The 11,543-nt window shown below is 37.7% G+C and overlaps 1 protein-coding gene across 6 annotated transcripts in view; it reads left to right on the plus strand.

The window, feature by feature from the left end:
* The window catches only part of ARAP2 (ArfGAP with RhoGAP domain, ankyrin repeat and PH domain 2), a 158,690-nt gene extending 147,691 nt beyond the window's left edge, over positions 1-10,999 (plus strand). For all 6 annotated transcript variants that reach the window (XM_045182758.3, XM_071221308.1, XM_053922423.2 and 3 more), the window contains 2 exons: positions 4,864-4,998; positions 8,206-10,999. In XM_045182758.3, the coding sequence (XP_045038693.2) occupies positions 4,864-4,998; positions 8,206-8,589 (519 nt within the window). In that variant the 3' untranslated portion in view covers positions 8,590-10,999. The remainder of the gene's footprint in view (positions 1-4,863; positions 4,999-8,205) is intronic.
* Positions 11,000-11,543: the final 544 nt, after the last annotated feature.

Raw genomic sequence — 11,543 nt, forward strand, 5'->3', positions numbered from 1 at the left:
CCCCCAACGTCGTCTGGCTGAATTCCGAGCAGTGCTTCCCACAAGAGCATTGAAATTCACTGGTAACGATCAGGTTGCCACTCTCTATTACTGAGGATGTACTTCCTTGTTTCTCTTACAAGAGCAGTTAATTCACCGCCCAGTCTGGTCATTTGTTTTGAAAACCATTTTATCTGTTCATTAAATTTATTATCCTCTCCAGTGGTTAATACACACTGTTCTTCTCACCCTGATGCTACTAGTACTACCTGGGAATACATTTGCAGGAAAAGATTGGTTGCTAACTTTTTAGAGACTTTTCTTCTTTTTTCCTGACTTTTTAATCATTCAGACATTCAAGTCCTACTTTAAGAAACTAGATTTGAAGTATTTTCCTAAAATTGGAAATAAAAAGACTGTTACACACTGTCTCTTTGTGATACAACTAAATGGATTCCTTTTTTAAAAAAAAAAAATAATTGAAGTCAGTCAACTCTGTAGTTTAAAATCAAAGTATAAATACCCAGGAAGCAGAGGTTGCTCTCAGGACCAAGTCACTTCTCCCTGCCTCATCTGCCCTGTACCGTCTGGGCCCTGGAGACTCAGCCCAGTTGCTTTGCCTTTCTCAGTGCACATTCTAGGGTTAATATAAACACAAAGGTCCTTTGGGATTTAAGGATTTAATGGTTCACGTGAACTCCAAGGGGAAACAGACAGGAAAGTGGCAAATGTTAATATATATGTTAATACGCACACACGTACACCCTGGAGTCAGCAGTAAGTGCCCTCACAATGAGTCTCTCTGGGGCCCGGAACACTTTCCTAATACCCATCCCCATCCTCACCCTCACCCTGCTCACAAGTCTAGGTTTCAGCTCACGTGTCCCATTCTCAGAACAGCTTTCTCATTTTGCCATTAGACCTTCCTGTAGGAACACTGAACACCCTGTACCTCAGCACTGTGGCACTAAGTAAAAAGCATTTGTGTTTTTAGATATTTCATGTCTGTCTTTCCTATTAAAACATAAATTCCATGAGAGGATGGACTCTGTCAGTCACTGTTGTAATTTTATTTTTCATTTCACTTTTATTTTACTTTCCAATTACAGTTGACATTCAATATTATTTTGCTTTAGTCCCAAGTGTACAGCGTAGTGGTCAGATGGTCATGTACTTCTCAGGTGTTCCCCCCAATATTTCAAGTACACACCTGGCACATACATATTTATTACACTATTATTGACCATATTCCCTATGCTGTAATTCACATCCCTATGACTATTTTATAACTATCAATTTTTACTTTTTTAATCCCTTCACCTTTTTCACTCAGTCTGTCAAAACCCTTCCCTTGGCAATCACTAGCTTGCACTCTGTATCTACCAGTCAGTTTCAGTTTTGTTTGTTAGTTTATTCTGTTCATTAAATTCCACATATAAATGAAATCATGTGGTATTTGTCTTTCTCTGTCTGACTTATTTCACTTAGCATATCCTCTAGGTCCATCCAAGCTGTCGCAAATGGTAAGATTTTTTTTTATGACTAATATTCCATTGTATATATGCACCACTACTTTTATTATCCATTCATCAATTGATGGACACTGGGGTTGCTTCCATATCTTGTCTATTGTAAATAATGCTGTAATGAACATAGGAATGTGTATATTCTTTCAAAATAGGTTTTTGGGTTTCTTTGGATATATTCCCAGAAGTGGAATCTCTGGGTCATAAGGCAGCTCCATTTTTAGTTTTTTGAGGAACTTCCATGCACTTTTCCATAGTGGCTGCACCTGTTTGCATTCCCACCAACAGTGCATGAGGGCTCCCTTTTCTGCACATCCTCTCCAGCACTTGTTTGTTGAATTACTGATGACAGCCATTCTGACAGGTGTGAGGTGCAATCTCATTATGGTTTTAGTTTGCATTTGCATTTCTCTGACAGTAACACTGAGCATCTTTTCACGTGTCTGTTGGCAGTCTCTGTGTCCTCTTGGGGGAAGGACTCTTATTAGACCTGTGTTTGTATCTGCACCACAGAACCCAATGCCATTTACAAAATATGTGCTCAGTTAGTATTTGTAAAATAGGGGAAAAATCTGATAAAATTTCAAATAGATATTAGTAGGATAAAATAAGTGAGGGAAAGTAAAGCTGGTGCAACTGAGGTGAGGAGGAGCTTTAACTGAGAAAAGGTTCTCAGAGGATACCTTTCTGAGTAGCTGAATGACAGGCGTGTCTGAAGTGAGGGAGGGAGTTGTGCAGGTGTGTAGTAGCTTGGCGATCTATTTTGTTTTCCTCCTCCATCTTCAGTACTCACCCACAGGGTCAGTAGAATTAGGTTTAACTAGGTGTAGGGCTTTGCCAGGCAAGTATGATGGAGGGAGAAAGAGCACAGAACTTGACGATATTGACAAGGAGGTGAGTATATTGATTGACCATGAAATCTAGGCCAGGCTGTGAAAGGAATGGGAAGCAATGTGCAAAGTAGAATGGATTGAAGGTCTCAAGGAGCCTAAGCATGCTTAGAGTGAATGGAACTAAATTCAGTTACCCGGAAAGATAAGAGGTCAAGCTCAGAAAGTAAGGCAGACCCCATGTTCACTGCAGCATTATTCACCCTCGCCAAGGTTTGGAAACAAGGGAACTGTCTGTTGACAGGTGGATGAATAGATCAAGAAAATGTGGTTGCATACACAATGGAATGTTATTCAGCCTTTTAAAATAGGGAAATGCTGTCTTTTGCAACAACGTGGATGAACCTGGAGGCCATTATGCCAAGTGAAATAAGCCAGACTAAGAAAGACAAATACTGCATGATCTCACTTATATGTGGAATCTTAAGGAAAAAAAAAAAGTCCAACTCAGAAACAGAATGGAAAGTGTTTGCTTGCAGAGGGGCAGGGGGAATAAAGACGTTGCTAAAAGGGTAGAGAACTTTCAGTTACGAGTAAGGTTTGAGGGTCTCATATAACATAATGACTACATTTGATAACACTGTGTGGTATAATTTAACTTTGCTAAGAGTAAAACTTAAATCTTCTCACGTGCACATACAAACCAAGGTAAATATGTCAAGTGTGGAATGTGTTAATTAACTCAATGGGAGTGAATCCTTTCACAGCATAGGCATGTATCAAATCATCACACCGTACACGTAAGTATCTTACAATATTATTTGTCAGTTATACCTCAGTAAAGCTGTAGGGAAAGAAAATAAATAGAAAATAGGAGACAGAAATGAAGATTTGGGGGTGTGATCATTGGTTATAATAATGAAAGTATGTCATGCAGTATAAATTTTGAAGTCACTTATATGTAACTGTGAATGTCAGAACATATTACTGAGATCTAATGATTTCTGCTGTTGAGAAAAAATATTTCTTGGATCAACTCAGTGAGACCTAATTAGCTAGTATTCAAAGCATTGTTTATGTCAGGGAGAGACATAGAGTTTGAAAACTGCATTTGCAATCAGGTTCCTCAACATGTCATTTAATGTATGGACTTTGTCAGTGAGTGGAAATGTAAATATAATCCATAGGGTACCTATTTCCTTGCCAGGCGGCTTTCTCCCAGCTTTACATGTTGGGAATAACCCAGTTCTATAATATCAGATTGTTTTATCAAGGTTGGGACCACGACGTAAAAATACTGTGACACTTGTCACTTTCCTTCTAATTGAAATGTTACATAATCTACTATGGTGGATTTGTTGAACCAAAATTAATGCTTTTCTAAAATTCAAGAGCAGACCTTATGCACGTATACGAAGTCTAGTAATAAGTAGGACCTACACTGTAGGGTTAGTGAGGATTGAAAGAGACAATAGATGTATATCGATAGGCACAAAATCTAGCTATTTGCAGTGGGTACACCGTCAACATTTGTTGCAATGCCTTCTGTGCTATAAAACACTACGTTAAAACTCCAAGTGCAACATAACAAGAATGTGTTGAATCTTAAGAGTGGAGGAAAGTAAGAGTAGACATTTAGCTATATAGATTACCAAATGTTTTTCATTTCATCGTAACATCTGTAAGCTGCTCATTTCATAGTTGGAATTTTGTACTTCTTTCACAGATTGTTGTCTGAAAGTCCATTTGCTCTTCCCAACTTCTGACAAGTGAAGTCAGTCTACCCTGAGGAGGAGAAAAATCTTTAAAGATTTTTCTTTTATATACATATCTTAAGGATTTATCACTCAAGAACTATATTTTTACCTGTGGATGTTTCTCCCGATTGCAAAATTAACTTGTTCTCAGTCATATCGATAATTGCTTAGTGGCCAGAATATGTGGTCAGTAATTGGAGAACAGATGTGCCACACTGTCTGTTAACAGGGATTTTCAGTGTAAATGCCTGTGTACAAGGCAACATGTCTTTGGCATTTAGTTAGATGAAAAAGTAACTTTTCAAAAAGGTCAGCAAGTAAAACTAAGTTTTCTGATAAACTGGCCTAAGGTTGACTTGGGCTATATAAGGCCAAATTATTATGTTTATACCAAAATCATCTTTGGGGGAGAGAGCAAATGTGAATGTATATTTACTTTGATCATAGGGTCTACAAATGTAGACAAAGGTACTATTTTTCTCCCACAAAAGAGATTTCTTAAATATTCCCCCCTTTTAGTTTGATAAGTAGGACCGAAGGTGTGTATTTGGAACTCAGAAATTGAACTGAGACCTCAAAGCTCAGCTCACTTAAGATTTTTACCTCCTGCAGCGATGCTGTCTCCAGTTGACATCATAATTAAGATGGCTTTCTCATGGAAAGCAGATCGCTTGATTTGTGTGTATGGAAAAGGAGCCAAGTGACTATGTAACATGGTTTACACCACATAATAAAGTCACACACCAATGACAAGAAATTTTGTTTTCACAGCATGAAAACGATATACGGCCACCAGCTGGAAAGGAACGAAAACGCTCTATAACCAAAAATCCCAAAATTGGAGGCTTGCCTCTAATTCCCATCCAGCATGAGAGAAATGCAACCGAAGCCCGGAGAAATATTGAGGTAGGTTAGGATTTTATTTCTTTTAGATTGATTATAGCATTTGCTGTCTTTTGTCTTACTGTGATTGAGTGCATTAATTAATTCATTAGCTTTAAAAAACTGGGAATAATCACTTTGAAAAACATAAGAAGAACCACATCCATCAAGAAAACATTATGAATCACCCTATGGCACTGGCACTTTTTTGAAGTTTTGTATTTTTTTAACTTCTCTTAAATGATTAGTTTTAATAATGTCATTGGCTTTTTTGGTAAAGATTTTATTTATTTATCTTTAGAGGGGGAAGGGAGGAAGAACAACAATGTATGAGAGAAATACCAATTGGCTACCTTACGTATGTGCCCTGACCGGGACCTGGCTGGCAAGCCAGGCACATGCCCTGACCAGGAATCGAACCAGTGACCATTGGGTGTGTGGGACAACGCTCAGCTCATTGAGCCGCACCAGTCAGGGCTAAAATTTAGTGATCAGATCTTTAAAAATATTTGCCCATGCCTATCTTTCCTTGAACACTTACCTCATTATAATATTCCTCTTCTCTGAAAGATATTGTTTTGAAAATAACAGTTTTACTTTCTGGCCTACTTGGTCAGGATAAGACTCCAAGAAATCACAAGCTTGCCCCTTCTGCCATTCTGCATGTATAGGTTTTCTTGGTAATAAACTGCCCTGCAAAACTGTGGACTCCTTAGCTAATGTAGAATCTTAAAATCCTAAGGGTCACATTTCCCAGGAACCCAGGTTAGGGGAGACAGGCTGAATAAACGAAGCAAACGTGGGGAGTAGACATGCCCTGTTGTGACCCCAGCATCCCCTGTCATTGCCTTAGGATCAGGTAGGGAGCAAAGCAGGTAATATATTGTTAGTTTCAAAATGCATTGACCAGGACCCAGTAAAGAGTCGGGATCATAATTGCATGTATATTTACTACCTAATCCCAAATTCAGAATTTCAGAGACAGTATTTTTTAGCAGACTATAGACCAGGAAGCTGATGAACTAAAACTCTAAAGAAATTATTAAAGGCTCTTAAAACAACTTCATGAAATGTTAATTAAAGGGAAAATTTATGAGTAGTAAACTCAAAACCAGGATTTTTTGAAAAAATATAAATGTGGTGAGGAGGTGACTCAACAAAGAGACAAAGAATATTTCAGAATATTCCAATACTGGCGAAAAAAGTTGAAAGCTGGAAAAGCATTAAAACAAAATTAGTAAAAAATGAATTTTTTTCCAATGAACTGTAAACCTCCTAGAGGGAAACATAGTCAGTAGACTCTGACATTGCTGTTAGTAATATTTTTTGATATATCTCTTGGGCAAGGGGAAAAAAGAAAAAAATAAACAAACGGGACTACATCAAACTGAAAAGTTTTTGGACAGCAAAGGAAACCAACAAAATGAAAAACAACCCATTGAATAGGAGAAAATATTTGCCAATGATACATTCAATTAGAGGTTATTGTCCAAAACATATAAGGAACTCATACAATTTAACATACACAAAAAAACTGATTCAATTAAAAAATGGGCAGAGGACTTGAATAGACATTTCTGTGAAGAGAACATACAGATTGCCAATAGACATATAAAAATATGCCAAACATCGTTAATCATCTGGGAAATGCAAATAACAGTTATGAGATATCATCTCACTACTGTCAGAATGCCTGTCATCAATAGATCAACCAACAAGTGCTGGTGAGGATGTGGAGAAAAGGGAGCCTCGTGCACCGCTGATGGGAGTGAATTCTGTTGGTGCAGCCACTGCGGAAAACAGTCTGGAGGGGTCCTGAAAAAATTAAAAATAGACCTGCCTTTTATCGGAAGAAACCTGGCATTTATCTGAAGAAATCTAAAACACTAATTGGAAAGATACATATGCCCCTATGTTCATTGCAGTGTTATTTACAATAGTCAAGATACCAAAACAACCTATGGGTCCACTGACAGATAAAAGGATAAAGAAGATGGGGTACATGTATCTAATGGAATATTCCTCAGCCATAAAACGTGAAATCTTACAGTTCGGTACCACATGGAGCAGACTGGGAGGGTATTATGCTAAGGGAAATAAGTCAGAGAAAGACAAATACTATATGATTTCACTTATATGTGGAATCTAAAAAAATAAACGAAACAAAAACAAACTCATAGATATAGAGAACAAATTGATGACTGCCCGATGGGAGCATGTTGGGAAGATAGTTGAAAAGTGGAGGGATTAGAAATAGAAGTCACCGGTTATAAAAGTAGTCATGGGGGATTTAACTGCAGCATAAGGCATATAGTCAATAACATTGTAATAACTATGAACGGTGCCAGGTGGGTACCAGACTTACCGGGGTGATCACTTTGTAAGGCATATAGATGTCTAATCACTATGTACACCCGAAACTATCATTGAGGGAAAAAGTTTTTTTAAACGAAAGTGTACCTCTAGACCATTGCAGGTGTTGTGACGATGAATTCCCAGTGCCCGCAGGCCTTTATACTTTACTGAATGAATGCGTACTCTAATCCACTGATACAAAAGTGTGTGTATATGTATATACATATACGCGTGTATATGTATGTGTGTATATAATACATAGCATTTAAAAAATGCATTTGTGGAATTCTAATAGATATATGGAAGGAAAGATTTCACTAAATAATTTGAGAGGAGAGAAAAACACAAAATTGGACAGGTTTCTGTCAAAACTTCTCAGCATCTTCAATATGCTAATATTAAGTATTAATATTAAATTTAATATGCTAACATGTGAATCTCAGAGAGGGGCTGTGGTCCAGAGCATTTCCCTGACTCACATGGCCACAGAGACTTCCTTTGCTTTGGGTGCTCTGAGTACAACACCGTACCCACTACCGAGGCTCAAACAAGTGACGCATCCAGCAGAAGTGGATTGGACGAGGCAAATTCAAAACGAGAGTTAATTCAAGTAACTAACCTGAAAGACATCTTTGAAGTGCTGTGTTAAATGCACATTAAAATGAATTTCCATGGTCTACATTTTACTTGATTTCCTGTCTCTCAGATCACTATATAAATTCAGACAAGCCACTTGTGTCAAAGTAAGGTTGGAATCTAAATCATAGAAATAAGCTCTAATATAAGAAGGATCAACTTTTAAATGGAGTATAACTTTTAAATAGTAAATCGTGCCAAATCTTGGCTTTCCTGTGCGACGTTTTTATTTTATTTTAGAGTGCGAGAGCAGAACTGGAAAAGCTGCGGCTTAGAGAGAGGGACGATCAGGAGTCTGGGGACAGCACCTTGAAGGAGAGAGCCTCCATGGTGGCCCACTGCCTGGAGCACAGGGACGATAAGCTCCGAAATCGAACCAGAAAACATCGGAGCTTCAACTGTCTGGAGGACACTGAGGCTGAGGCCTTTCTTGGACAGCAGAGGTGCCTTAAAGGCTTAAAGGTGACGGGGAAGCCTGAGGACAGGAATGGCAAAGCTCCTTTGGATCCAAACAACAAATTGCCCTCAAAGGTCATTGAAGAACTTAGTGTGGTTCTGCAACGGTCAAGAACCCTTCCGAAAGAATTACAGGGTGAGCAGATCTTGCAAAAAGACATAAAGTGAATTGTAAATTTTTAAAATACTGTGTACGATGTTTGTGTGCAAGTCAGAAACCAAACTATATGATAATTCATGGTTTGCGAGATTTGTCTAGCTCTATGTAAGCATTTAAAGAACATTTTAAACTATGTATGTATATACGTGATAAGCGTAAGATTAACTTTATTTTGGTCTGCACAAAACTTGTACAGGTTCAACTGTATTAACTTTATGTAAAAAGGCATTGGGTTACTGTGAGTGGCCAACCTCTCAACGTAGTTGTCTGTTAGTGGTATAATTTATGAGCAGAAGTATCAAACTGTACTGTATTGTATAAAATGCTGTTTAAGTGAAGCCTATGAATATATGCGTAACACATTTTGCACTTTGAAAAACCTTGTATGTTAAGTTATCGTGTTTTTAGGTTTACATAGGGTCTACCTTAGGGAAAGCAGAGAAGTAAGTTGAAAATTGGGGAGGATTTATTTCCTTAGCTGCCTATCAGACAATACTTGGAGTTATAAAAAGAGGCAAGACATTAACAAATGTCTTAAAAACCAAGGAGGTCAGTTGAGATGTATTCTAGTTCACTGTTGAGAAACTGCATATTGATAAAATGCCTGGTGGCCAAATATTTCTCAAGAATACAATATGCAGCCAACAATCGCGTGTCACGGCACTGGCCGCTCATATTTCGTGTGAGTGCACCGGCCGCAGTACACACTCACTACACTTCAGGTCCTTGTAGGTGGCCGCTGAGAGGAAACGTACCCTCCATGGAAGAGATCCTGCCCCCCGGGGCCTGGCAGGGATGCTGTTTGCACTGAGGCTGCGTACAAGAAAATATTTTAAAGAGTTCCTTCCTTTTGTTTGGGTACGAGCAAAGTTCCTCGTCACAGGGTTTTGTTATTGTTGTTGTGTTTTGTTATTGCTTTACTTTGTGTGTACATCCCTTGTTGTTTTCAGTAAGGTTGTAATGTATCTGTGCACTGTCAGATTAAGTGGACCTATACAACATCTGCAACATAGGGCCGTTCTGCGGGAGGTGTGGGAGATGGTTTAACTCTGCTGCAGGTGTCTCCTCCCTGTGCCTAATGCATAATGACCAAGTTCTCTATTCCATGTACAGTCAGCTACTGAGTTGGTGATTTTCCAGGGCAGACAATACTAATTGCAGTTCATGTTAGGGGCGGCACATTTTAGCAGTTTCTTTAGAACCATATCATATCTGCTGAGTTTGAATTAAAAATTATTTTATATAGCTAAGCTTTATTCCTTGCATTTCTTTGTTTTTTTTTTTCTCCTCTATTTTGCAGATGTCTTTCATGTCAGAATTTGTATACAAAGACCCATTCTTTGGTCAGTCCAATTGGTTTACTATAAAATACTGATCACATGTGTTTGTTTGCCCTGTGTGGTATTTATAGACTGGGATTTTTTTTAAAGAAGAAAAAGCTGCGGGTCAGTTTATAAAATGGTGGCACTACTGCAGAGCCTTCATGGTATTTAGAAAAAATCTTAAATAAACTCTTATTACTACTAAATGAAATATTTATGTTACAAAGTAAGGAGGCATATGAAAATGAATGTTTGACAATGGTATAAAATGGGAAAACTATCTAGAGTTTCCACCCTTATCTGAATATTTTTGAAACTCGAGCTTAAAATCTAATAGTTTCTGTTTCCCTCCTTTCCTGTACAATGCTCCACTTTCCATGTGTAAGATAAGGGCTACTGAAGACATCTCATATATTTTGAGTAAAAATTAAAATTGTTTTACTAGTCCACCTGAATGTGACTGTCTCTGTTATTTTCAGAGCTGAAAGTTGTTCTTATGAAATCATATAGATTCTTTCCTTTCCCCCTTTTTAAAAACATGAATTTAACATATACCTAAAACTAATTCTGTCATTTTTCTCAAGGACATCCATACAAATACTGCTTTATTTCTGAAGGATGGATATATGCAGACCTGACATAAACAGATGGATGGTACTCTAATCTTCATTTCGATGGCCCTGAAGTTAATTGCTAGACATGGAACTGCCGTATAATCCAGCAATTCCACTTCTGGGTATTTATCCAAAGAATATGTAAACGCTAACTTAGAAAGATATGTGGCCCCTGTATTAATTGCTGCATTATTTACAACAGCAGGATGTGGAAACAACCTAAGTGTCCCTTGGTGGATGATATACATACATGAAATGGAATGCTACTCAGATACAAAAAAACAGAGTAAAATCTTGCCATTTGTGACAACATGGATGAACCTTGAGGATATTACCCTAAGTGAAATAAATCAGAGAAAGACAAATACTACATGAGATCACTTACACGAGGAATCCACACACAAGCAAACAAACCAAGCTCATAGATACAGAGAACAGATAGGTGGTTCCCAGAAACAAGGTTTGGGGGTGAGCAAAGTGGCTGACGGGGGTCAAAAGGTACAAACTTCCAGTTATAAAATAAATAAATTATGGGATGTAATGTACAGCATAGTGACTATAGTTAATAAATACTGTATTGCGTATTTGAAAGTTGCTGAGAGTAATTCTTCAAAGTCATTCAAGAAAACAAAATTTTTTGTAACTGTATGGAGACAAATGTTAACTAGACTTACTGTGACAACCATTTTGCAATATACACAAATACCAAATCATTATGTTGTACACCTGAAACTAATATAAAAATATGTCACTTATATCTCAGTGAAAAAAATAAAACAAAAAGATAAATAAAAGTAATGTGCTCCACAACCTCAACTCAGCCTAGTCCCTGATCGGATCAACATCGTCAGCTTCTTCTCTGATGAAAGATAAAAAGGTGCATCCTCTGCAGAGAAAGACAGTATTATCTAGAGTTTCAACAATTGTTTTCACTGTCTGGCACTTTTAAAAAGCATTTAAAGAGACAGGGTCCCTGTGAACAACAAAACCAGGAGAAAAAACATAAAATGAAAGAGATCTACAGGT

The sequence above is a fragment of the Desmodus rotundus genome, chromosome 4, assembly GCF_022682495.2.
Source record: "Desmodus rotundus isolate HL8 chromosome 4, HLdesRot8A.1, whole genome shotgun sequence".
Classification (NCBI taxonomy): domain Eukaryota; kingdom Metazoa; phylum Chordata; class Mammalia; order Chiroptera; family Phyllostomidae; genus Desmodus; species Desmodus rotundus.